Source organism: Bubalus bubalis, chromosome 3 (assembly GCF_019923935.1).
Source record: "Bubalus bubalis isolate 160015118507 breed Murrah chromosome 3, NDDB_SH_1, whole genome shotgun sequence".
NCBI classification, from domain to species: Eukaryota; Metazoa; Chordata; class Mammalia; order Artiodactyla; family Bovidae; genus Bubalus; species Bubalus bubalis.
This window is the reverse complement of record NC_059159.1, coordinates 53,738,587-53,764,752: the sequence shown is the minus strand read 5'-3', so window position 1 is coordinate 53,764,752 and position 26,166 is coordinate 53,738,587. Positions and strand designations below refer to the sequence as shown.

General features: G+C 51.1%; 1 protein-coding gene across 4 annotated transcripts; it reads right to left on the bottom strand.

Moving 5' to 3' along the window:
• Positions 1-222: 222 nt before the first annotated feature.
• MTMR4 (myotubularin related protein 4) lies at positions 223-25,164 on the bottom strand. Of its 4 annotated transcripts, none has more exons than XM_006061754.4 (19): positions 25,027-25,164; positions 23,830-23,868; positions 19,821-19,910; positions 19,354-19,470; positions 18,760-18,842; positions 15,836-15,996; positions 15,647-15,743; positions 15,330-15,443; positions 14,323-14,519; positions 13,951-14,082; positions 13,341-13,452; positions 12,656-12,851; positions 12,234-12,419; positions 11,989-12,159; positions 11,686-11,840; positions 4,853-6,254; positions 2,986-3,096; positions 2,704-2,792; positions 223-2,480 (listed from the first exon to the last, which is right to left on the bottom strand). In XM_006061754.4, exons 2-19 carry the CDS (start codon positions 23,830-23,832, stop codon positions 2,303-2,305), a joined length of 3,594 nt encoding a protein of 1,197 aa, XP_006061816.3. In that variant the 5' UTR covers positions 23,833-23,868; positions 25,027-25,164; the 3' UTR covers positions 223-2,302. The 4 variants fall into 4 exon arrangements, with proteins under 4 accessions (XP_006061816.3, XP_025136999.3, XP_025137000.3 ...); XM_025281214.3 differs by lacking the exon at positions 25,027-25,164 and adding an exon at positions 24,486-25,003; XM_025281215.3 differs by lacking the exon at positions 25,027-25,164 and adding an exon at positions 24,155-24,278.
• Between the last annotated feature and the right edge of the window lie 1,002 nt (positions 25,165-26,166).

The window sequence follows — 26,166 nt, the reverse complement described above, 5'->3', positions numbered from 1 at the left end:
GAACCAAATTCAATAGGATCCATAAGGATAACGGCCTATCTGATCAATAAATGACAATACAGCAGGAGCTGTGCTGATAAAAAAGAGAGGGCCATTTTAAACATGGAAATAGCTGGGAGATAGGGGAGAAATGTTTCAGTCCTTTCTCAGGGTGAAAAGAAAAAAATGAGTGTTAAGTTTTCTTAGAAGTTAAAAATGAAGAAAAAGACCCAACAAAGCAGCACTAATATAGAGATTTTATTTAAATTGTATTGAGTTTTTACAGCACATTGCATGTTTGTCACAACGCAACTGCACAGTTTGGATTTTTGGCCACATCATGTCACTTACACCCACAAGAGCTCTGAAAGGAGTATTTGATGAATACATCTGAGCCAAGAGCCCAGAGTCTCTCTCCAAGGCCATGCAGTATGTTCATTGATGGGACAGTCCCTCAAAACAGCCATTCAAAGTAGACAGATACAGTCTCCTCAAATGTCACCAATCGAAGTGCAATGAAAGTCGAGTTAATTAAAAAGCCACTCACAACTGGCAGTAAATTGTAATGACTGAGAAAATGCTTATTTTACGTATTGGAGACAAGGAATAGTTTGTTACTTTTTCAATGAATTCAGGAATTTCCCAGACACAAATTCTCCATTATTCAACTCCATTTAAACGAAAAAAAGTTCTGCTAGACTGACCTAGATACACCAAAACTTTTTAGGTTACATCCATGGCAAGTATAAAAAGCACAGATGCTTCTCTGTAGGGCTGAAGAAAAGGTCAGGACAAATAACAGTTCTTGTTCTAAATGCAGATCCTAAGTATTTTCAAAGGAAAAACTTTTTTTCCAGGAAGCAACATGAACAAGTAGCAGTTAGACAGCTACCATCGTTTTAAAACAGGCTGAGCCTAAGTGTAATTTACCTTTTCTACACCAATGAATCAAGGAAAACGTATAAGGAAATCCTAGTGGTTTCATTATAAGTCAAGGAGACTGTATCTGTCCTAACCACTGCACATGGCTAATATCACTGTATCTTTTGGTTAAGTGCCACTGGTACGTATTAAGATGAAAACAAACAAAACACAAACAATGTTTGGTCCAAATGGACACATTTTTTCTCCCAATTTTGGTATCAAGGCTTTATTCTCTTCTGTTTGGGTTCCATTGTTAAGTGCACAGAAATAGACAGCAGCATTTGTACTGAAACCCTCACATACCAAACAGCGTATTCTAGGAGGTAAAAACCAAACGCAAAATTCTACCCTCAACATGTCAAGTGTTCAGGATAAGAAGCAGTGTGACCCAGAGGAGGCAGCAGCCAAGGGAAAGACAACATGTGGGAAGTGGGCAATGGAACAAAGACCCCCCCCCCCAAAAAAAAACCATTGTTTTATTTTCATGCCAGGAGAGGATCAAGGTGTAGCTCCTGTGTTAGCACCAGGACAACTAGGAAAAGTCAGGTGCAAAGGGTAGGGCACAATCAGCAAATATTTCACAAGGATAATTTCTGCTTTTCCCTTCTCATTCTTCACAGTGCTTACCTCCAGAGCTGCCACTGAGTAACAAAGACTACTGCCTTCACAGCTCCAAATAACTGATGTCTGCCAGAACTGAACATCAGCAGAGTTTTCTCTGCTCCCGAAAAGGTCTGTCTCACTCCCTAAAACTGTCCCCCTAAACTGAATGTTCACTGATGCTGGCTGATGAGCCAAGTGAAAAATACAGCAAAACCTCCACTAGCTGGACTGGTCTTTAAAACCAAACTCCACAGAAAGACAGAACTAATGCAACTAGAGGGAGTGCCTCTAAAGACTGAGCCTTCATGCACAGACACAGAGCACAGAGGTACAGGGTATAGTTCATTTCAAATAGGATAGGAATTCCTATCTTATATACTATAATCCGCTTTTTTCAAGGTGGAGGAGAGATGGATCTGGTTATCACTTGGAGTTTGGTTATACATATGCCTTTCTATTGCTGTTTAGGGCACGCATCACCAGGCAGTATCTATGAAATCATCATCCTGTGACCCCAGGAGAAAGAAACTGGAGTCACCAACTCAACATTAAGCTTCCAGACTCTGGATCTGGATCAGGACCATTACCCCCAAGGTGAGGGTCTCACCAGGAGAGGACTCCTGCCAGATTTGGAATTCCTCTGCTCCAGTCTCATGGTACCAAGGAGGATTTCTCAAGACTGTATCTTTGAGCTCTGTGATTTCATGAGCCACACCAAGGAACCTTCAAAAACTACACCTGAAGCACATCCTCCCTTCAAACCTGCTAAAACTGGACAGGTCTTCTCCTCTGGCATTCAACTGGAAGCTGTAGCAATGGGTTTCTTCAGATGTTGGCTCATGAGTTCCCTGGCCCGAGATACTTGGATATGTTCGTAACATGAGTTACAGACGAGAACTGGGTCATAGAGTTGTTGATCAGGAATGGGCAACTTCAGGTGGCAGCAGCCAGCACAAAATACATTTCCACAATTTCTGCCAAAGCACGAAGAAGGAAGAGTTCATCAGAGATGCCGACATACTGAGAATGAATCGTACTCTAAAAGGCCTTACATGAGTAAATAGAAAGAAAAGTTGGGAAAAAACAAAACTAGTTCCTATAAACGTATCTCCGTTATCAGATTAACTCAATTTAGTTCGTATCTACGTCCCTCTCTATGGCTTTACAAGCCCTACTGAATCACACAAAACATGTTACCTGCAATGGTGTCTGCGTTTGGCCAACCAGAATTCACAGTCACAATTATAGCAATGTGATGCCATGTGGTCTGGAACCCAGCGAGTCACCTAACAGAGGGCAAAAGGAAAAATTCCAGCAACACTGCAGCAAGGAAAGCATCCTGGAAGAAAAGGACAAGGTCTAGGTGGCTACTACTTGCCTACAGAGAGTCAACTGGGGGAGAACATGTCACTCATCTCTGAAAATTATGAAAACTCCCTACGTTGCAGAAGGACCCACCACGTATTTGCCTGGACATACCTCAGTCTCTTTCTTATCAACAGGTTCCCAGCTTGCTTCTGAAAGGCAGTCGTCACTGTGATCAGAGCCAAAATCTTCTGTATCACTGCCATCTGACTCCTTCAAACATGTCTAAAGAAAAAGCCAAGGCATTACCACCATCACCTTCATCATCTCTAACATTTATTGTTCACTATGTGTCAGGCACTGTTTCTAAGTACATCACATGCAGGCTGCTAACTCACTTCAGTTGTGTCCAACTCTGTGCAATCCCATAGATGGAAGCCAACCAGGCTCCCCCATCCCTGGGATTCTCCAGGCAAGAGTACTGGAGTGGGTTGCCATTTCTTTCTCCAATGCATAAAAGTGAAAAGTGAAAGTGAAGTCGCTCAGTCGTGTCCGACTCTTAGCGACCCCATGGACTGCAGCCTACCAGGACTGCTGCTGCCCATGGGATTTTCCAGGCAAGAGTACTGGAGTGGGGTGCCATTGCCTTCTCCGATCACATGCAGGAACTTATTTAATTCCTGAAAATCTTATAAATGTATGCTATTATTATCACCACTTTTACAAATAAGGAAATTAAGCCACAGAGAGAATTAAGAGCTGATAGGCAGTAAATGTGGGATTTGGACCTAGCATTCTGGCTTCAGACCCATGCTCTTAACCAACATGCTGCATCACAGTATGGAAAGAATATTTCTCCTTGTTACATTCTAAAACCAGGAGTTCGCAAGCTCTGGCCCACAGGCCAAACTGGCCCACTGCCTGCTTCTGTAAGTCAGGTTTCTCTGGAAGACAGCCACACTCAATTCATTAACACATGGTCATTATGGCTGCTTCTGCGCTTTGACAGAAGAGCCTAGTAGCTGTAAAGAGACGATACGTCTCTCAGGGCCTAAATTATTTACTATCTGGCCCTTTACCAAACAAATCCACTGACTCCTGTTCTAAACCATCACTCTAAACAGTAAGAAAGAAGTTGTTAGCCCTGACCATCCCACCAGCAGAGAAGTACGCAGCAGGCAATTGGGAACGTTCTAGAGCTTCTTCCAAGAAGCTCCCTGAGGATTGCTGTGCCTCGTCGTCTCTCATCTAGCTTATTCCAAGAGGTCCTAACCAGCCTCCCTGGTTTTCAACTGCTTCATCCACTTGACACACTGGTGCTAGGGTAGTACTCTTTTTAGCACTCTTATTTTTTTTTTTTTGGAGGGGGACAAGCCATGCCCTTAGTTTCCTGACCAGGGATGTAATCCAGGCCCCCTGCACTAGGAACTCAGAATCTTAACCACTGGACCACCAGGGAAGTCCCTCTAGGGCAGTACTCTGATCCTACAACTCACTAGCCAAAACTTTTACTGCCCTGAAGGTAGAATCCACACAAAACGAGCTCTCAAGCTGAGCTTTCTAATCCCTTCCCACTTCCCAATGTCACCTCCCACCACACTACTAACTCCCTCCCTCACAGTCCCAGCACAAGTGTGCACGCATGCACGCACATGTGCAAACACATACACCTCTTTATTCAAGCTACACCCCTGGAATACCTCCATGCTTCTGGAAATGGGGTTCCTTTTTCACTGTCTGTGTGGCTAAAAGTGACCCACCCTTCAGCACTCGGCTCAAGCACTATCTTCTTAGGACAGCCTTCCCTGACCTTTGACTCCCCTAGGGCCCCTGATACCTGACGCTTCCGACCATCATGTCACTTAAGAACAGCCTTCTAATGGTGGGCTTGACTCTCCCAATAGACTGTGAGCTCCCTGAGAGCAGAGCAAGGTGTCTCATCCTACAGCCCACCCCCTAACTCAGTGGCACACAGCAAGTACCCAGTGAATGGCTGTGGGGCGGGTGAAAGGCTGGATGGGGGCAGGCCGTGAGTACTTACAAAATCATCCTCATAGTCCATGGGGGGCTCCGCTGGAGGGGCGCAGCAGTGGCGGATATCCAGCCTCATCTGAAGCTCACGCACCTGTCGGCGGAGCTGCTCCACCTCCTGCTTGTACCCCGCTTCGATCTGCCGTAACCTGTGCTGGATCACATCTGTGGGGAAGGGGAGTCCATCGTCGTCCAGGTAGAGAGGAGGCACTGGAGAAGGGCAGCTCAGGGCGACAGGCTTCGTGCTGGGGACCTGCTTTGGGTGACCGGACAGCCACATCCGGTTGTTTTTTCCACCTGGACCAGTACAGTGTCCATTGGAATGACTAGAACAGACCGGCGACTTCACCCCTTCTCTCTGAGCCCACTGGCCCCCAAAGCAGGGCCCCGGTGCCCGCGTCTGCTTACTGCTCGCCCTCTTGCTACAACAGCCGTAGGAAAGCAGCCGTCGAGGGGTGGTCTCCCCACTGGGGAGTGAAGTCACCATCCCATGGAAGCTGTCCCAGTTGGACCCTAAGAAAGAGAACTCACTGATCTGGCTCTGAGAAATTGGCTTTCGGGCCAATTCCAATGGCACTTTTCCCAAGCGGGGGTTCTCCAGTAACTGCCCGTTCCTATGATTCCCTCTCTTGCCTGTGTCTTCCTCCCCGTGAATCGTATCTAGCACAGAACTAGGCAGCTCCTGGTGGGCGACACTTGCTGCAGACCCCGGGGGGTCCTGGTTGGGAACGTCAGCACTGGGGTTTGGAGGAGTTTGGCAGGTAGCACTCGGTGGGTTGCAGAGGGTGCCCAGACCATGATCTGGGGCACGTCTGGAGGGCATGCCCAGCAGACAGTCCAGCTGGGCCTGCTGGAGGGCACCTGGGAGGGGGTTCTGGGAGGACTCAGGAAAGTCACCGGTTCCTTCACGCTTGTCCGAGACGACTTTAGAGAGTATGTGGATAGCTGCTTTTTCAGGACAGCGTTCAGGTGGCTCCTCTGTGCCATCCGAAGTCCTATCCAGCTCGTCCTGGGCAGGAGGGCCTGGAGCTGGGGCCTGAGTCTCTGCGAGGGCTTTGGTCTCAGGCTCAGAAGTGCTGCTCTTCGTTTCCTGGGGCACTGTGGCACCGAGCGGTTTGTAACCTGGAGAACCGTTTCTGTGACTCTTGAAAGGTTTATTGCTCAAGTAGTCTTTCTGGCTGCTGGGCAGCGAGGGAGGACCCGCCATCTCCCCTATAGCCTGCTGGGGACCTCCGGCCCCAGGCTCCACGAAGGCGGTCTGCGATGCCTCAGGATTGCCATGCCAGGGCTCCAGGCCTGCTCTGGCCTCCTGACAGTGGTTATTCAGGTTGGGGTCACTGGATGTGCGCGTCAGGGGGCTGCTTGTGTCACAGGCAGAAAGAAGATCATCCATAGATCTCGTTTTAGGTAATCTGCAAAGACAACACACCACCTCCAGGTCAGGAACTGAGAGCTACCTCCAACAGACAAAATTGGGTCACCAAAGCAATCAAAGCCAGAGTTCACAAAAAATAACATTTAAGATTACAAATAACCAATGTTCAAGTTTCCCTGGCAGTCCGGTGGTTAAGAATCTGCCTGTCAAGACAGGTCACAGGTTCAATCCCTCATCCAGGAAGAGCCCACATGCCGTTTGCCCAGAGCCTGTGCTCTGCAACAAGACAAGCCACTGGAGCGATAGGAAGCCCCTCTGCAGCTGAAAAAATAAAATACATAAATCAATCTTTAAAGAAAGATACAAATAGCCAATGCTCACTGCAAAAGTCTGTTCTGGGGCTTCCCTGGCAGTGGTTAAGGTGCTACACTTCCACTGCCGGAGGTGCAGGTTCGATCCTTGGTCTGGGAGCTAAGATTCTGCATGCCACACAGCATGGCCACAAAAAAGTAAAGAGTCTGCTCTGCAAAAGTGGAGGACTTGAACCCCCTCCTCAGGAACCCAACCCAGGGTCTGCCCTCAGTTTTCATCAGTCTTTCCTCACAGTCTCCCTTGAATCCTCAACCACTCCCATAACCTCAGCTGCCTTATAAGCTGATGCCTTCCAATCTACCCTTCCAGCCAGGAATACAACTCGGCCTCAAACCTTACATGCAACCGCCCCTATTACACACAGCAAGACAGAAAGATGGTAGGTCCTGGAGTTGGATGATACCACTTCTGACACTGATTATAGATACATGACTCAAGTGAGCTATTTAACCTCTCAGACATTTGGTTTCTCTTCTCTATAAAATGACGATAAATTACCTTGCCGAGATGCTATGAGGACTCAAAGTATAGGCAACCAACCACAAACTTATTAAGGCTTCACTCATGACCTCATTTTTATAACCTTCCTTATTATAAATTATCCCTCCATCACAGCAGGGACCAGCATGGCTTTTTACAACCATTTAGCAGCAGCGTACGCCTCTGAGGCCCAAGTCACCATGGAAACTTCCCCAGTATACAGTTCTAGAGACATCCGTGTACACCAAATGGGCAACCAACATTTTCAAGAATGACTGCCCTCAGCCTGCATAGGAGGGGAGTCTGCAGGAGAACGAGTGAATACATGTATATGCATGGCTGGGTCCCTATGCTGTCCACCTGAAACTATCACAACAGTGTTAATCGGCTATACTCCAATATAAAATAAAACGCTGAGGAAAAAAAGAATGACCACCCTAATTTTTAATACAGTTCTATAAAGTGTTCAGAGCAACACAACTGAGGAAACTTTGCCAAGAAACTGGAGAATTTGCTGGACTTTCTTTTTCAGAGGCCTCACTCAGCCAAGCCCACACTGAAAAATCCTTCAAACACAGTTACAATAGAGCTGATTTTTTTTTAAGTGTTTGGTTTTTTAAAATTATTAGTACTTCTATAAAATTACTCTTGTGTTTGATTTTACTCTGTGATCGATTTTGATTGCTGTGTGTCGGTGTGGTTAACAGATTCCAAGAAGGCAATAACATTATGATCATAGCCTCTGGAGTCCCATAGTCCAAGCTTGAATCTCAGCTTGGCAACTTTTTAGTTTTTTTGTTTTATTTTTTATTATGAAACTTTCAAACACACAAAAGTAGTAGAAAGTATGAAGAATTCCAATGTACTCTTGAGCCAGACTCAACAATAGCAACAGCCTGCTGTTCTCCACAGCTGAGTCCTGTGTGCACCAAAGGTCTAATTAACAATGAGGGGAGCAAGAACGATGTCTGAGGAGTTTGGAACCACGAGAGAACTTATGCAGCAAATGTGGTCACGGACAGCTACGCACAGAGGACAGAATCTGAGCTGGGGATGGAAGAATGTGTTGGACTTTAATGGAGAAGAGGAAAGAAAGCAGGATGTTTTTGATCTAGGGGAAGGTAGAACCGAAGGTGAGTCAGGTCAGCTGTGAGAGAAACCATTTCCTTTAAAACCCTTATCCATGAAATCCAACTCCACCTTGAACTGCCTACAGCACACCTTCTCTTTGTTGTCAAGATATTTCAGTCCCAACCTGCATGTATCTCTTCCATCTCTCCGAACTGACTCATCTTCTCAGCTTTACAGTGTCTACGTGCAGGCGTGCTCAGTCGCTCAGTCGTGTCCAACTCTTTGTGATCCCATGACTGTAACCCGCGAGGCCCCTCTGTCCATGGAATTTTCCAGGCAAAAATACTGGAGTGGGTTGTTATTTCCATCTCCAGAGGATCTTCCTGACCCAGGGATCAAACCCACATCTCCCGCATTGCAGGCAGATTCTTTACCACTGAGCCACCTGGGAAGCCCCTCAGTTTCTACAGATGGTACTAATATCCTCCTGGTTTCTAAGCTCAGAGATTTGGGACCTGACTTTGGTCTCTTAACTCTTCACTTCCACCTTCCAACATTCAGTCAACACCACAGACTGCTAATGACTTCTCAATAACATCTGAATTTAATTCTTTCTCTTCCCTTCATATCTGAATTACAACAGTCCTCGCTGGCCTCCGTGCTTCCAACTACCCTGCTCACTGGTTAATTCTTGAAAAATCCCTTTGTCACTAGGTCACAATGACTTACTACTGACACCTGAATCAAAATAAATTCCTCAGTATAAAAGCCCTCAAGGAACTATCCTGTTTATTTCTTTCTATTCTTCAAAATACCCCTTCCCAGGGATTCTCTGCTGGTCCAGTGGTTCAGAATCCACCTTCCCATGCAGGGGACTCGGGTTCGATCCCTGCTCAGGAAACTAAGATAAGCGCGCACATGCCCCGGGGCAACTAGGCACTGCGACTACTGGGCCCACGCCTCCACCAGAGGGAAGCCTGCGCACTGCAACGAAAACCTCCCCTCCTGCTGAAACTAAGACCCAACACCCAGCCAGAGGTAAAGAAATAAATATTGTTTTTAAAATGCCCCTTTCCAATCCCTGCCAGCTCCAGCTCCAAAGAGGTGGTGCTTCTTTTTAAAAGAAATTCTCTCTCATGTATCCTATTCTTTTGGACCCCTCTCTACTAACCTTGTTACCAAGCTTATAACTCCCTTTATTCCATTCACTTGTTCATTTAAGCATTTACTAAAGCACCTATTATGTTCTAGGCCCTGAGCCAGGTACAAGGGACACTAAAAAGCCATGGTTCCTGGGACTTCCCTGGTGGTCCCGGGGCTAAGACTCTGTGCTGCCAATGCTGGGGCCCTGGGTTCAAATCCTGGTCAAGGAACTAGATCCCACATGCTGCAACTAAGACCAGATGTAGGCAAATAAATAAATATGAAAATAAATAAGAAAATAAACTTAAACCAAAAAAAAAGCCATGGTTCCTGCTTGGTCATCCTCAAAAACCTCTGCATTAACAGTCACCAAATGACCCATTTCTTTTTTCTTTTTTTTTTAGTTCTACCAGTTTATTGCTACCAACCCGTGACCCTCCACCCTCATGCACACATGCTCAGTCATGTAACCCCATGGACTGCAGCCAGCCAGGCTCCTCTGTCCATGGACTTTTCCAGGCAAGAATACTGGAGTGGGTTGCCATTTCCTTCTCCACAAATGACCCATTTCTTACTTCCCATTTCTCTAATGGCTTCGAACAAGACACATTCTATTTACCAACTTAGATGCTAATTTAGAACTGTCCTCCAGCTGTCCTATGCCTTATCTCACAGTTTTTAAAAAGTATCTTAAGTAGGATCAATATCTGCTATGTCTTTCGTACAGCATGTAAAACTTAGTACAGTCCTAGGCAGCTTGTAGGTATTTAAAAAACATTTATTGATTTGAAAAATTAGATATTGATTTAAGGCAGTGGTTGTTAAATGGGTCACAGAATGTGCTGAGAATCTGATAAAAAGTTATGGCCCCTCTCCTAGAAAAGGAAACTTATGAACTGGTACCCCATTCTAAATAGTGCACAGAATATCACAGAATTCCTGAAGCCTATCCATAGGCCCTTGACAATGGACTCAGTTCCAAAGACCTAAAATTTATAGCTTAGGAGGTTGGGGGTTTTGCTTTCCTTTATAATATTCAACCAATTATATTAAGTTATATTTTAATTTTAAAAACCTTCCACCAATAAACAAAGATCAAAATTTGAAATGCACATATCCTTTGAACCCAGTATTTTCATTTCTAAGCATGTATCTGGCAGAAACACTAGCATAAATGCAAAGTATACGGTAAGACTACTGTGTACAAAAATGGTTTAGAGGGTAAATATTGTGTGTGTGTGCGCGTGTACATGCACTCAATCATATCTGATTCTGTGACCCCATGGACTGTGGCCCACCAGGTTCCTCTGTCCATAGAGTTTTCCAGGCAAGAATACTGGAGTGGGTTGCCATTTCCTTCTCCAAGGGATCTTCCCCACCCAGGGATCGAACCCATGTCTCTTGCACCTCCTGCACTAGCACGCAGGTTCTCTACTAGCTGAGCCACGGGGGAAGCAAATATTGTGTATATTGTACCAAAAACTTTTTAAATATATGTTAAGTAAAACACCCCCTATAATGATCAAAAAATGGAAATCACTTAAATGATCAGTTGAAAATTGGTTATGTAAATTTCCATACACTCTACTTTTTGACTTATGCAGCCACTAAAAACAATAAAGCAGCTTTATATGTGCTTTCATTGGTTGACATCCTGATGCACAGTGGGGAAAACAATTTTCAGAACAATGTGAAAAATACGGTCATTGTATTTTAAAAAATGTTTTTATATGAAAGTGTGGATATGTCTGTGTAGAGATAAACATCTGGGAGGCACCAAAGTGGCAACAGTGAACACTGGAAGGACAAAGAGCAGGGGGGAGGACTGTCATTTTCTACTTTTATATTGTTTGGCTTAAAAAAAAAAAAGATATTATTCTTATAATTCAACCAATCTCCATTCTACTTCCCCCCAGATAGTCAGCCAGAATGTAACTTTAATTTTTATGTCTCCCTTTAAATTCTGAGGGAGTGATGTGAAGGCTGTTCCCCTTCAGGATACTCATTTCCCTGAGAGCCAGATGCTGCTGGGAGCTCTGGACACAGCAAAGGTTATTAGGGAGCTAGCATGCTCCACATCTCTTCTATCAGTTAATATAAATCAGGACCATTCCCACAAACCTTCCTGAAACAGTCCTTTTAGTTCTGTTCTCCTCTCCCCTGGGTGTGTCACAAAGGATGATGGCAGCTTGGAAAAAAGGTAACCACTCTTATCTTAAGAGAGGGCCTTGAGAACACACAGAGTGCCCTCCAAGCTAGCCAACAGCCCTGAGCCAAGTTTTGCCTTCAAATGACTCGAGAAGTTACTTCAAGTATTTCATAAAAGGAAGAAAACAGCATGTAGGCAAGGCACAAAGCAGCCAATGCCTTCGTAGCGGAGAGGGGAGAGAAGCCCCTCTTACCTGTCCAGAGAGCGGCCGGAGAACTCCTGGCTCTGAGTCACTGGGGAGAGGTAGAGGTCCATGCTCTCCTCCCCAAGTGTGCACGGAGATGACGCCGGCAGATACACGGCTGTCCAGAGGTGCAGGGCCCGGACATGACACACGGGATGCAGGACCTAGGGAAGCAGCCCCATATCAGGTTCTGTGAGATGTCTCAGGTCCCCTTTCCTTCCCAAGCCTCTGGGTCCTTGTTCTTCCCGCTGCCTCGGGACAGTGCCCCCCAGGCCCCCGAGATGCACCTGGGGGATAAGGGTCGGGACTCACCATTTCTGAGCCAGGCGTGTAGAGGAAGTTGTGGAAGTTCTTGTTGCCGGCTCGCAGGAGGGCCCACACGGAGCAGGTCCGCTTGTAGATGTTACGCTTCTCCCGCTCACAGGGGTTGTTGGCCAGGAAGGTGCCGTAGAGGCAGGAGTACGTGTGCTGCACCAGCTTCACCTAGACAGCGGGACAGTTGGCCCCGGGCCAGGCCGCCGGCCCCGCCCCTGCCCCAGCCTCGGCGCGCCACTTACCAGGAAGGCCTCGTTAAACTCAAACAGGCAGGGAAACTGCTTGAGCAGCTGGTGGACGGAGTCGAGCCACTGCAGGAAAACGGGGCACTGCTCGTTCTGGTCCTCTGCGTTCTCCTGGTGGCCGCAGCGGTCTCCAAACTTGTGCCCGAAATCCAGCCAGTCAGATTCCACCAACACCTGGAAACCCTGCAACCAAGATGGGGTTCGAGTAGAGGGCCTCTCTGGGAAGGCCGCGGTGCTCCCCGCCAGAGATGCCCAAAGCAGGGGGACTGGCAGCTTCAGAGAAGAACCGGCCCAAACCTGGAAGAGGACTCCAAGCCACCCATGTCCTCCAGGGAAAGATCCCCAGGCAGACCCAGGGGGTTCAGTACCTCCCCAAACTCCCCTCCTCCTGCTCTTTCCCGCCCAACCCTTCTCAATACCTCCAGCGTCCTGTAATACGGGTCCAGGAGAATCTTGGCCAGCGCGACGATCTGCGGCGTGCGGTCCCAGCCGTCTGAGCAGTGCACCAGCACGGGCCGGCCCTCCCGGTCCACCGTGTTCGCCACGAGCACCGCCGCCTTCAGCATCACCGACAGGTGCTGCAGCCACTTGGTGCTCTCCAGAGCCGACAACCAGCTATGCGAGGGCAGAGGTCACATCTGTCACTAAGGGGGCCGAGGCTGTAGCAGTCTCTCTGCCGGCCCCGGCCCCTACACCGTAACAAAGTCCTCTGCGAGAGTGGACGCCAAGAGGTCTAGCCCAGGGCCCTCCTGCCAAGACACCTCTAGCGAGATGGTAGGGAAGACAGAATGTCTGTCGGCTGGCAGACATCTAGCCAGCCGATCAACAGAGGATCTGGGAAGCATCACATGTGCTTCCAGCCACTTTGCCTCCCAGTTCTCTGTGTTCTTGGAGGACAACTAATTCAAACAAAAGGAACCCAGTGTCCTGTAGCCGCACCAAAGCATTGGCTGAGAAACGGAAGAAGCGTTCTTGGAACTGGCCCACCGCACCCAGGCCCCGGACGTCACAACTCCCATCTCCCCACCGGATCTTCCCAGCACAAGCAGCACGGGTAAGGGATGAAGCTCGAGGGCAGACAGAATCGGAGCTGGGCACACCTACTTGCTGGGATCCGGCATCTGGCTACACACAGCACGGAGGTACTGGAAGCTGTTCCGGATGGCGTGGATGTTGGCCATTCCCATGAACACGACCTCACAGTTGGGGTAGTACTCTGCACACACACAAGGAAAGCGCAGCGTGAGGACATCCTGGAAACAGGCCTCCAGGACAGGAGTGGTCCCAGCGGGTGAAGCTCCCCTGGCAGGGCAGGCCGCTCCAGGCTGGAGCTCAGTGTAGCCTGGAAATCTAAATACCTTTTTATCTCTCAAGTGCCATATACTAACAGTGGGAACAACAACACAAATGACAATGATGCCTAAGTACGACTCCTAATGACCAGGGACAGTAAACCTCAACAAACAGCAGCTGCTCTGCGCCACGAACTTTATATGTGTAACCTCTAATCGTCCGACAACTTTGTGAGGGATGTTCCATCCCCATTTTGCACATGGGAAAAGAAAACTCAGAGAGATGAAGCAATTTTGGCACAGTCACAGCAAGTGAGTGGAGTCCTGATCCCAGGCCAGGTTTGTCTGGCTGCTTCCACGCACAGGCTGCCCCCGAGGCCCCTGCACCCAGGCTGGCTGCAGACGTGGGGTAACAGCAATACCTTCGCACTCACAACCGCCACCCTTGGCCCTGTTGGCCACCGCCGCCGTGTAGGATCGGGCATCCAGGATCAGCAGCTTCTGGGGGGCAGCCGTGCTGCTCTCTACTCCGGAACACGCAGTCAGGGAGGAATCTGCATACACACAGGGCAGGGGGAAGACCCTGGGTCAGTCAGCGCCCAGGAGCACCCTGCCCAGGCCACTGCCTTTCACAAGACCCCTCACACCACCACCCCTGCCTCCCGAAAGGCAGGAACCCAGACGCCCTGTATGTTGTCTGCTTCTTCTCCCTCTTGCCCTGGGGTCTCCCTGGGAGCTCAGGAGGCCAAGATGGGGGCCTACTCCCCAGGGGGCTAGCACCACCCACACCTTACCGAAGTCAGTGTCACATGCCTCGCTGGCCTCACTATTCCCGGTGCTGAGGGAGCCCCCACTGGTCCTTGGCCCTGGGTCCAGGGCACAGGCTTTAGCGATGGATGTGACCAAGTACTCGTCATCAGCATTGCGCCAGCCCCACCAGCTGATCTCAGGCTGGCTGCAGCGGGCAATGGCAGCCCCGTTGCGTAGGTGTCTGACAAAACAGAAGAAATGATCATGCCCTTGGTGTTCACAGCCCCCAGAGGCCTACCGCTGAGAGCTCAGGGGGCCAAGCCGAGATCTCCAGAGCCAGCGGGGACCACCCGATCATCCAGCCCACAATAAGAGGCACCAAAAGCCCTTAACATCTCTTGAGAGCTTTACAGTGTACAAAGCATGGTCATATACATTTCTCAGATGTGCTGCGTATTCCCACGGTGACACTGACTCATCACGTCTACACAGCCCCTGCTCCAGATAGAAACCTCTAGCAGGAAAACAAGCCCGAGCCCAGAGCATGAGCAGCTCCAAACCTCCTGGCTGCAACCTGCCTCGCAAATGTTTTCTGGTGTAGAACCAGGCAATAAAGTTTCAGTTTTGGGAGTCATAGCCAGTCTCTGTTGCGTATTCTTATGTTTTATTTTTTAAAATAAAATTTTTAATTTTAAAATAAAAATGTAAAAATCATTCATAGCTCACAGGCTAAACATATAATACGCTATAGGCCGGTTTGGTTCACAGACCATGGTTTATCAACCCGTTTTAATGCAATATTTCTCACACACACACACACACACACACGTCCTCAAAAAGAGCAAAGAAAAAAAAAAGTGAATAAATTTCTCAAAAGCCTCATCCTTAGGAGAAAACAACAACTAAAGCAGCTTTTCTTATAAAATTATTCCACAGCCACTTTCTGAAGAGTGTCAGTTCCTAGTTAACCACACTACCGCAGACCTCCACCTCTGACTTTCCTCACTGCACCAAGAACGTCTCACTGATGCCTCGGTCCCCACTGCCTCACCTATACACAACCACAGGGATCCGCTTCCAAGAGCGGAAGGAAGCCACATTCTCCAGCTCTTTATCTGTGATCCATACGGGAACCAGCAGCTTCTGGGGATAACTGGGGCACAACCTGCGGAAAGACCACAGCAGGTCATGGAGCTTGATTAGAGACCTGTGATCACAAGGTCCCTGGGGATGGCTCTCTGGGGAGAGGGACCAGGAGCCCCCCCGCCCCCAGGGAGCCAGGAGCTGTGCCCACCCTGCTCTACCCACCCAGGGAGGAGGTCTGGGTCCAGAATGGGGTTTGGGTTCCCCGCCCCCCAGCCCTCTCACTTGTAGTTACTGTTGATGTGCGAGACCCTCCAGACATTCTGCAGGTCAAAGCCCATCCTCGCCAGCTCGGCCTCCTGCCGACATCGTACGTGCTCACCTGCAACACAGCCCCGCGCCTGTCAGCATCAAGGGCCCGGGGCCAAGAGTGGGGAGGAGCAGGAGATAAGGAGTGAGTGCCGCAGGCCTCACCTGGCTGACACAGGTGGGTGTGCTGGTCCTCCTCAGTCAGCCCCAGGCACCAGGCATGGTAGGCAAAGGCAAAGAGGTCCTCGGGCTTGGCAGGTCTCGCTGTGGCCCGGCTTAGCCGCGACAGCCACTCTTGGCACTGCTTGAACGTGGAGAAGTGGCACCTGCCAGGCAAGAAGCCATGAAGTGAGGCAAGAGGAGTGTGTATGCAGGGGCCAGGAGGGCCAAAGACCCAGCCCTGGGAAGGTGTGGGGAGAGGAGACTGCAAAGCGGGAGCTAAGGCCTGAGGACCCCGGGGAGGACCAGGGACACTGGCCAACACCCCAGGGACGCTGTCATAGGGTGATAATTCTCTTCCCAAGAACTCCTGTTTGTGAGACATAAGAATCCCCTCTAGTGGAGCCTGACTGTTTCTCATATCAAATCCAAACGCTATCAAATCTGGCCCTGGGGGACTTCCCTGCCACCCAGTGTAGGAGGTGTGGGTTCGATCCCTGGTCAGAGAGCGAAGATCCCACATGCTTCATGGCCCAAGTGCAAAACATAAAAATGAAACCATATTGTAACAAAAATCAGCAAAGACTTTAAAAATAAAAAAAGTTTTAAAACTCTGGCCCTGGATGTCTGCTACCCCTTGTATTATCTCCCACAACTCCCCAGCACAAGCCTTCTGTCTCAGGGAGGAAGTCCTGTCTCCTGGTGTTTTCACTTCACTTAATGGTCTCCTCTCAGCCTAGCCATGTCCTCCAGATACTCTGAAGACAGCTGCAGGCCCACCTCTTCCTTTAGGCCTTCCCAGCCTAACCCATTCCACAGATCCCTTCCTCTGTTATTCTTAATGTGCTGGGAGTATTAAACAGTAAGTTTTCCCAGAGCCTACTTGAGCTGGAGGGTTTTGCACAAAAGAATGACATGGTCTGATTATAGAATCACTCTGGCTACTATAATGAGAGTAGATGAAGACCCTCTCCCAGAGATTAAGTCTTCCTTCCGCAACTAGACTTTAATCTCCCTGAAGGGAAGGGCAATGCGAATTCCTGTTCTGAATGCCAACAGTCCTAAGTGCACAGCAAGCTCGAAACTGGGCATCCTCCTCTTAAAAAGTTAATTTTTATTGGAGTATAATTGATTTACAATGCTGTTAGTTTCAGGTGTATAGCAAAGTGAATCAGTTATACATATATCCACTCTTTTTTAGATTCTATTCTCATATAGGTCATTACAGAGTATTTACTAGAGTTTCCTGTGCTGGAGAGTAGGTTATCAGTCTTATTATCCTTTTAATAATCCTTGGAGTCATCCCTCTTTCTCTCATAGCCAATCTGTCAGCAAACCCTGTCATCTCTACCTTCAAAATTCTGGCTACTTCTCACCATTTTGTTTGCTACCAACCTGGACCAGCCATCATGACCTCCCACCTGGAGTAACTGCAACAGATTCTTAATTAGTCTCCCAGCTTCTGCCCTAGCTTTCACCCCCATCCTGCTTCCATCTCCTCTCAATACAGCAGCCAGAGTGACTCCATAATCAGACCATGTCATTCCCTTGTGCAAAACCCTCCAGTGGTTTTTTCACTTCCCTCAAGTAAAAGCCAATCATTACGACAGCCTGATACTCTCCCAACCTCTCTGACCTTGTATCCCCCTATCCTAACCCACTCCACTCCAGCCATGCTAGCCTCCTTGCCATTGTGCCAGGTTCCCACCCGCCTCAGGGCCTTTGCACGCACTGGTCCTTCTGTCTGGCACACACTTCTCCCAAATACCCACAGGTCACTTTCTTCAGGTCTCAAACGTCACCTTTTCATTGCCTCCATTCTCTGATCATTTTGTTTAAAGCTATAACCTTCACCCCCATAACACTCAATATCCCCTTTCCCTGCTATACTTTTTACCTTTACATTACTTCCCTGATAGCTCAGTTGGTAAAGAATCTGCCTGCAATGCAGGAGACCTCCTGGGTCAGGAAGATCCCCTGGAGAAGGTATAGGCTACCCACTCCAGTATTCTGGCCTGGAGAATTCCATGGACTGTACAGTTCATGGGGTTGCAAAGAGTTGGACACAACTGACCGACTTTCACTACCATTTAATATATTCTGCCACTGCTGCTGTTTAGTCGCTAAGTTGTATCCAACTCTTTTGCGACTCCGTGGACTGTAGCCCACCAGGTTCCTCTGTCCATGGCATTTCCCAGGCAAGAATACTGGAGTGGGTTGCCATTTCCTTCTCCAGGGGATGTTCCCGACACAGAGATAGAACCCACATCTCCTTGGCAAGTGGAGTCTTTACCACTGGGCCACCTGGGAAGGCAACGTATTTTACTCACTTAATATTTACCGCTCATATCTCCCCATTAGAATACAAGCTCTATGAGGGCAGAAAATTATGTCTATTTGTTCCCTGCTATATCCCTAGAGCTTAGAACAGCCTGGCATAAAGTGCTCAATAAATTCCTGTTAAATGGATAAATAAATGAGTCAAGAACAATGTGAGTGCTTTTTTTTTCTTTTTAAAAACTATTTACTTATTTGGTCATGCTGGGTCTTAGTTGTGGCATGTGGGATCTAGTTCCCAGACCAGGGATCAAACCCAGGCTTCCTGCAGGGAGAGCTCAGAGTCTTAACCACTGGACCACCAGGAAAATCCCAAGGTGAGAGCTCTGTGCCAGGTAACACCCTAGGTGCTCTCGGGTGCGTCATCTCATTTAACCCTTATGAAAACCCCGGGGGCATTATCCCCATTTCTTTAGTCAAGACACTGTGCGTCAGAAAATTGATTCTGCCAACTGAGACAGGGTTTTCACTGTTTGTTCCAAATGGGAAAGGGGAGGCAGTATTTTTCCCTTCTCACTCCAGAGAAACTCTGCAGCAGGTGGTCTCAACAAGATTAAGGTAAGAGGACCTGAGCGAGGGCCCGCCATTCTCACCTCACCACTTTGGAGTCCTTGCAGGCAATGTGCAACTGGAACATATCCCGGCTCTCCACGCTGTCAATCATCCGGAGGGGGACCTGTAGAGGAAGGGCAGACTGGTGCTCAGATCCCCCTGCTCCACGTCACTCCTCACCCACCTCTGCCCAGAGGCTGATGTAGCAACAGAAGGAAGGAAACCGACATTTATAGACGGCCTGCTAAGGGCCTGGTAACCATGCTGGGTCCTCCACATATGTGACCCCAATTAAAAATCACCAGAAACCTCAAGGCAGGTATTTGCACACCGTATTATTAAGGAGGAAACTGCACCTCAGCTGAGTGATTGATCAAGGTCACACAGTTGGTAAGTGGCACTCTTCCAACCAAGTCACTGTGCCCCTAGAAGGGCCAGCAACAGAATCAAGGAAAGAGAGAAGAAGAGGGGAGGAGAGTGAAAGAGGTACAAAGACAGACCTTCCGCTAGAAGACAGGAAGAAGAAGGGAACCCCAACTCTTTGGAGATACTACCAAATGGAGCACCAACACAGTCCCACCCTGAATTTCACAGGGATTGTGGCTTGGGTGTGGGAGAACAAGATGGGAACTCACGTTGATGACAGAGTCCTTGAACTTGATATGCAGCCGGTAGTTGGAGATGGCAATGAGGGCATCAGCTGCGCGGCCCAGGAACTCCACTCCCTCGCCCTGTAGCACTGTGAAGGGCACCTGCCAGGGGGCAGCGGGACCTCAGTCCAGAAATGAGTCACCCCTTCACTCCCCTCTACAACCCTTGATTTGTAAGACCCCCTCTGGAAAAGCCAGGCCAAGGCAGGACAAGAGTCTTCTCCATGGTAACAGCACCAGGCAACAGCCATACAGGAAAGCTCTTGCCCTCCCTGGGGCCCAAGGCTCCACAACAGACAGACTCCCCTCCCTCCAGAGACCCAGGAGCAGGAAGCCAGAGCTCCCATAACAGATCCCCTTGGAGATATTTGGAGGTGGGGGGAGGAAAGGAAGGGTATTTTCTGAACCCGGCAGGGAGCTCTACCCACCTCGGGCCCCCAGCTCTTCCTTACCTGCAGATTCTCCTCCTCTTTCACTAGTTCCTTGTGGGGGAACAGATCCTTGGCTTGGATGTACTCCAGGCTGGGGGGCCCCTCCTCACCCTGTGGGGAAGGCCTCAACCCTAAGTCATCAGGCTCCACCTGGCCCATCAGGCCTCATTCTGCTCCCCTCCCCACAATAACCCCACATACACCCCTTAAAAAGGTTCTGGTCTCCAGAGGAGGGGAGAGAGGCCCGGCGTGCTGTGTGAGGAGTGAAGTGGAGGGGGAACTCAAGCCTCTTAAGCCTAAGAGAAGAGCAAGGTCCACAGAGTCACTGGGAATCTGGGTCACTGGGAATTCCTAAAGAGGGAATCTCCTGTAGAACCCAAACTGCCCAAACGAAGGAGAGGAAACGAAGCAAAAAAAGGGCGAACTGGAAAGGTAAGACAGAAGTGGGAAATGGGAAGTGCTGCCCTGAGGAGTAGGAACCAGGTGTGCAAGCTGGTCACAGAGACAGGAGGGGATGCAGGCCGCCCAGGCCACTCCACTGAGGCTTCAATCTGGTGGGTGAAGGAGACAAAGAGGAGGGAGGCGCGGGATTCAAGCCCATGCCTCTAGAGGGCCTACACGGATGCTTTCAAAAGGAGGATGTGTTTTGGAGTGGAGCTTCCTTTCCAGTTAGGCCCTCACTGCTAATAAGCCCCCTCCACCTGCCAAGCAACCTGCCCTGCCTGACGATCTGAGGGGAATTCCTGAGGAATCCCACAGCAAGCAGAAGTAACTCCTTTCCCAGCCACCAGGGAGGGCAGGGAAGGAGGGGATCAGGCGCCTGGGAGGAACCAGGAGACCCAAGGACAGAGAGAGGAAGACTGGCAGTCATGGGGGAGGGGGGCGTGGGGCGGGGGACGGTGAGGAGGGGAGGGGTGGGAACATCTGAGCGGACAGATGGGAGAAGCTGGGAAGCAGCATTAAGCCAAAGGGGGAGGAGGAGAGGGCGGGGAATGATGCAGAGGTACGGAGGCCCGCAGAGGCAGAGTGGCAGGGAATATGGAGAAGAGAGGCTGTCTGGGGGACAGTCAAGGAGAAAAGACTGGCGCGTCAGGTGAGGGGTGGAGTAGTGGAAGGGGGAGGGGACCGGGGCCAGGGAGACAGCTCAGACATCCTGTACTCCCCGACCAGCCCCCGAACATCCCAGAAGGCCTATTGGCCATATCCCACACCCCCAAGCAAGGATGCGGCGGACGGGACCAAGACCGAGAGGCGGAGGTAGAGGAGGTACTCGCGCAGGGCGGGGCCTCAAGCTCTGCAGTCAAGGGCAGCGGCTTCAGGGCCAAGATGGGTCAGAGAATTCCCATCCCTGGCCTTCGGCAATTCTCGGCACCCAAAGATGAAAGCAAGTCCAGTAAAGAAAAGGGGTAACATCCGCTCTCCCTGCCAGGGCCCTTGGGAAGGGGGATGGGCTGAAATTCGGAATCTCGAGGGCCGGCCCTGGGCGGGGCTGCGGGTGCAGCCGGCGTCGGGGTCCGGCCCCCCCCACCCCCGCCCCCCGCAGGCGGAGCAGGCACTTACGAAGCAGCTGAGCATGGAGCAGGAGACGCGGGCGGTCAGGCTCATGGTCGCGGGCGGTCTGGGCCAGCGCACATGTCCCCGGAGCCGCTGCGCTGCCCGCCCGTCCCGGGCGCCCGCCGCATCCCGGCTGCGGGGCCGGCCAGGTGCAGCCGCGGCGGCCAGGAGGCGAGCGCGGGCGGCGGGGCTCGACGCGGCTCCCGCGCGCCTCTCTCCTCCGCTCCACAATGGAGCGAGCCCAGCTCCGCCCTCGCTCACGAGCGCGGAAGGGAGGGGAACCCGGCGAGGGGAGCGCCCCGACCGCGCGGCTCGGGGAGGGCGGGGGCGGGGCGGCGCGGGCCGGGCGCCCCGGGCCCCGCCCACAGCCCCGGCTCCTCCCTCCCCGCCGCCCCTCCGCGGCCTAGGAGCGCGTCCTCGGGGTTTTCTGGGGTCTCTCAGGAACCTGGGCTTAGCGACTGCGCCCCCACCCCCAGACGGCGTGGGAGGGGACGGCGAGGCCGCCTACATCTTTTCATTCCCCTTCTTCCCAAGTGAGCCACCCCACACCCCTCTTTCACACGTCCGTCCCCACGCCCTCCCTTCTTTGCTGCTGCTAAGTCGCTTCAGTCGTTTCTGACTCTGTGCGACCCCACAGACGGCAGCCCACCAGGCTCCCCCGTCCCTGGGATTCTCCAGGCAAGAACACTGGAGTGGGTTGCCATTTCCTTCTCCAATGCACGAAAGTGAAAAGTGAAAGTGAAGTCGCTCAGCCGTGTCCGACTGTTAGCGACCCCATGGACTGCAGGCTACCAGGCTCCTCCGTCTTGAGTCCCCCCAAATCCTGCTGTGAGTCCCAAGATGGATCTCACCTCCCTCCAGCGCGGGCCCTTTCCAGTTTCTAGGCTTCCTTCCTTTCCCTCCAAAACCACCACTCACCATTCCCCTGTCCATCGGTGTCTTCCAATCCCCGGACCTCACTAATCCCACGCCCCTTTTGCCCCTTAGAATGGACACAGGTCTAATGACAGTTGGGTCACTGCACACCCCTGAAAGGGAAATTCTCGGGGTTTTTTATCCTGAGGCCCCTGCCCAGCTCTACTCCTTCAGCTCCACCTCTCCCCTTGTTTCACATCCTCTGTCTTCTGGGTCCTAAGAAATTTCTTAGACTAAAAAAGAGAGGAGCTGGAACTATGAACCACAGAAGCTATGCAAACACAAAACTCAAAACCCAAGGGTAGGGGAATGGAGGGAGTTGCGTAGAGGGCCAGAGAATAAAATAAGGGCAGTGATAAGACGCTTGAAATGTCACTGAGAGTCACAGGAGGAACTGTTTGAAACCCTACACTCCCAGTGCCTGGTAGCTTTCAGAAACCAGGGCTTTTGTTTGGGTTTTGGTCTTGGGGGAAGGGAGGAATAGGAGAAACCTGACACTTTATTAAGCATCTACTATGAGCCAGACATGTTTCAAACATTCTCTGGCTAAAACCATTCAACTCTGAAAGAATTTTGTGAGATTTGAGGCTTACAGAGAAAGTCAGTTCACCTAAAGTATTTAAGTGGTGGTGCCAGGATTCAAAATTAGATCAGGCTGACTCCTTTCGTGGTATCACAGAGAAGAAAAAGGACAGGGGCTATCAGTGGGTGGGGGCCAGGACCAGCAGGCTTTCTGAGAAGAGACCAGAACAATACTATATACACCACACACCCACATGTCTATGGAGGGAAAAGAGCAAGTCTTCTCATCACCTGAATGCTTGGACCTGTCCCTAAGCACTGGGGACACATGAAAGAACTAAAGAGATACAGCCAGAATCAGGGTCTGGTCTGAACCCGGGCCTGCAACTCTCCACTCCCTTCTCAAGTCACTACTTCCTCCTCCCAGCCCTCAGGGATTAAGGGGTTCCTTGTATTTGAGGTGAAAAAAAATGGCAGTTACAGTTAGTGGAAAATGTAAGGATCATTATAACACACACACACACACACAGCCCCCAGTGATATTCTGGGCACCTTGAGGGTGCTTCAGTCAGTGGCTGCCTATAGTAGCTTAATGGAGAGCAGCACTCTGGAGCTAGAGAAGCCCCACAGTTTTAGAGGGGTCACTCCTGATGTAGCACCCACAATATTTCAGGGACTCAGTAGGAACTACAAGGGTCTTGATATAAAGGAGGTCTAACTTTTCAGACCAAAGCAGAGAGCTTCACCCAAGGACCAGGAGGAGCAAGACAAGGGCCAATATGAAGAACTAAGAGAGACAGTGGGGAAAGCATGTCAGAGCACGTGCAGAAAAAGACTTCCAGAGGCCTCCCCTCCCAGTGCTGTGTATCAGCTGATGTTTTGCAACCTAAGAAGCCCTAATTTATCTCCAGGGCAGATGAACCTGTTTAGTTGCTGAACAGAGTTGCCTGGAGCTCAAGGTCCAGGAGGGGCGGGCAGCTTCATGGAAAAAGACACCAGGATTACAGAAAACACCGCAGTCTGAGGAAAGAGTACTCACCATTCTACCGTGGTGAGGGTCCTGGCTGCCTGCTTCTCACTGTAAGGAGACAGAGAAACATATGAGTCAAGAGCAGGGTTAACATCACCACAGTATCAACAAATGCCACACAACTACTCCCGAACTTCCCCACAACTCTTATCTGCCTCCCTCACAGAGAACCCAGCCTCTCCACAAGTCAGCATGCCAGACAGAGGCAATGGGACCTACATGGGGAGAAAGCAACAAGTGACTCTGCAGGGCATGAAGGCAGCCATGAAGTCCTGCAGCAGGACTCAAGAGTCCTGATTCCCAATCCCAGAAAGAGAATTAAAATGCTCCGAACCCCGTTCTTTGTGGGAAAGCAAAACAACCGCCAGCTCTGTAGAGACGGAGGATGCCCAACCAGGGCTCACTTCTGGTCCTGGTGGAAACATGAATCCACAAGAGCACTGTGCCAGCCTCTGAGTCTGGGAGCAGCACCCACCTGACCTGTTTACTGGGGGCAGAGTCCAGAGCAGAGGCCAAGAGGGAGGGGACCACAACCTGTGATCAGAAGGCAGCAGGGCTGGACGTGTCCCTCTGAGGGCACTTGACACCAAATGAGGTGCAGGTTAGTGGGAGGAGGCCACACAACAGGGACAGAATCAGGCAAGTGCAGGCCTCAGAGTCAGTACCTGTCAAGTGGGCCCAAGCAACAGGAATGTCAGGATGGGCCTCCTTGGCCCACCTAGGGAGCCACTGAGGTAACCAGGCCCAGGTTTCACTGACAGTTTTCTTCATGCCTGCTATCCGAGCTCAGGGGGCAGTCCAGCAGTACCCCGAAGAAGGCTGTGTGGATATGTTTCCATCCGTGGCCCTCCCCACCTCCATGGTCACAGCCCCCCCTTTCTCATGGAGGCGGCAAGTCCGGGGTTGCTGCCTCACCGCCCACTGGCAAGCAGCCTCAGAGAAAGCGAGGGCGAGCGAGAAAAGGACAGGCCTGGGAGGCCCACGGTGTCCGGACCTCGGGGATCTAGTCACGGGGTGGGGGGCCGGGTCAGGCTGACAGGGGAACCCAGGTGCCCAGGTTTTAGGGGCGGAGCCTAAAGGTTCGGAGGCGGAGCCCCGAATGACAGAAGGCGGGGCTCACGAAAGCCGGTGGGGCCGGGGCGGGGCCGGGCAAGACGCGGTGGTTTCGGTTCCCAGACCGGCAGTGCACGGGGCACGGTGACTCACCCAGCCGGCGTCCGCCCGACCCTCCGGAGGCCGCGCTCTGGCCACTTCCGTCTCCCGCAGCCGCGGAGGCCACGCAGCTCCGACCCACCGCGGCGCCCCTCGGCCCAACCAATCCTACCTCCGGCCCGTGCCCGCCCTGGCCAATAGCCACACCGAGTCCCGCCCTGCCCCCACTACGTAGCCACCGCCCTCGCTCTTCGCGCCGCTCGTTGGTCCAGTGGGGCAGACGCCCTCCCAGCCTTTAGCCTATCGGCTTCCGGGAAACGGGGCTGCGCCTGGAGGGAGGGGGTGCGGCGCCGGGGTAGAGACGCGACCAATGGGAAATCACAGCGCGTCCCTGCGGTAGCCAATGGGAGAGCAGAAAAGGGGGGCTGCAGGCGAAGGCTCCAGGGACCGGAAGTGGGGGCGGCCCGTGGCCTCACGGTAGCGCAGTGGGGGGGCGGAGCCTCGTAGGGGCCCGGGCTTTACATCCACTTCCGGTGACCAGCCCGCCTTAGGGGTACATCTCAGAGAAATCCCGGGAGGTACCTAAGCTTTATCCAGTTCTCCGCTTGGTTTCGCTGCGGTCGTGCGTCGCAAAGCCAGAAGGGAGAGAAAGATTCTGAATGCTGAGAGAGAAGGGGGACGGTCTGGGCCTGAGGCTCCGTCTCGGTCTTCGACTGGTGGGGGTGAAGAGTCTCCTTTTCCGCACCCTGACGTCTTCCTCCAACCCTCCCTTTGCGTCGGCGAGCCCGACGCAAGCCCTGTTCGTGACCTGAATGAATGGTCCTTTCCGTTTTGAGAAGCTTTCTCACCTGAGAGATGGGGCTGAGAATGCCACGAGCTAGTTGCGACCCTCTGGTCTGTAAAGGGTGTGGGGAGTCGGACTCCCCTGAAGATCCAGCTCTTGGCGCCTCCCTTCCTCTCTGCCCAGGGGAGCCAGAGCGGGCAGCAGGGCGGAGGATGGCCGCTGGAGGTCGCCCTGGCCCCGAGATACAACCCGACAGAAATGGAGAACAGTTGGTTCAGATTCTCAACCGACAGCTTCAGTTAGAGTGGACCTGAATGCTTTAATATCAGGTCCTGGGACCAAAATGTCTTCACTGCTCTTTTGCAAATGGCATTGGAGCTTTTACTCCGTATTTAGTAAATCCCAGGAGA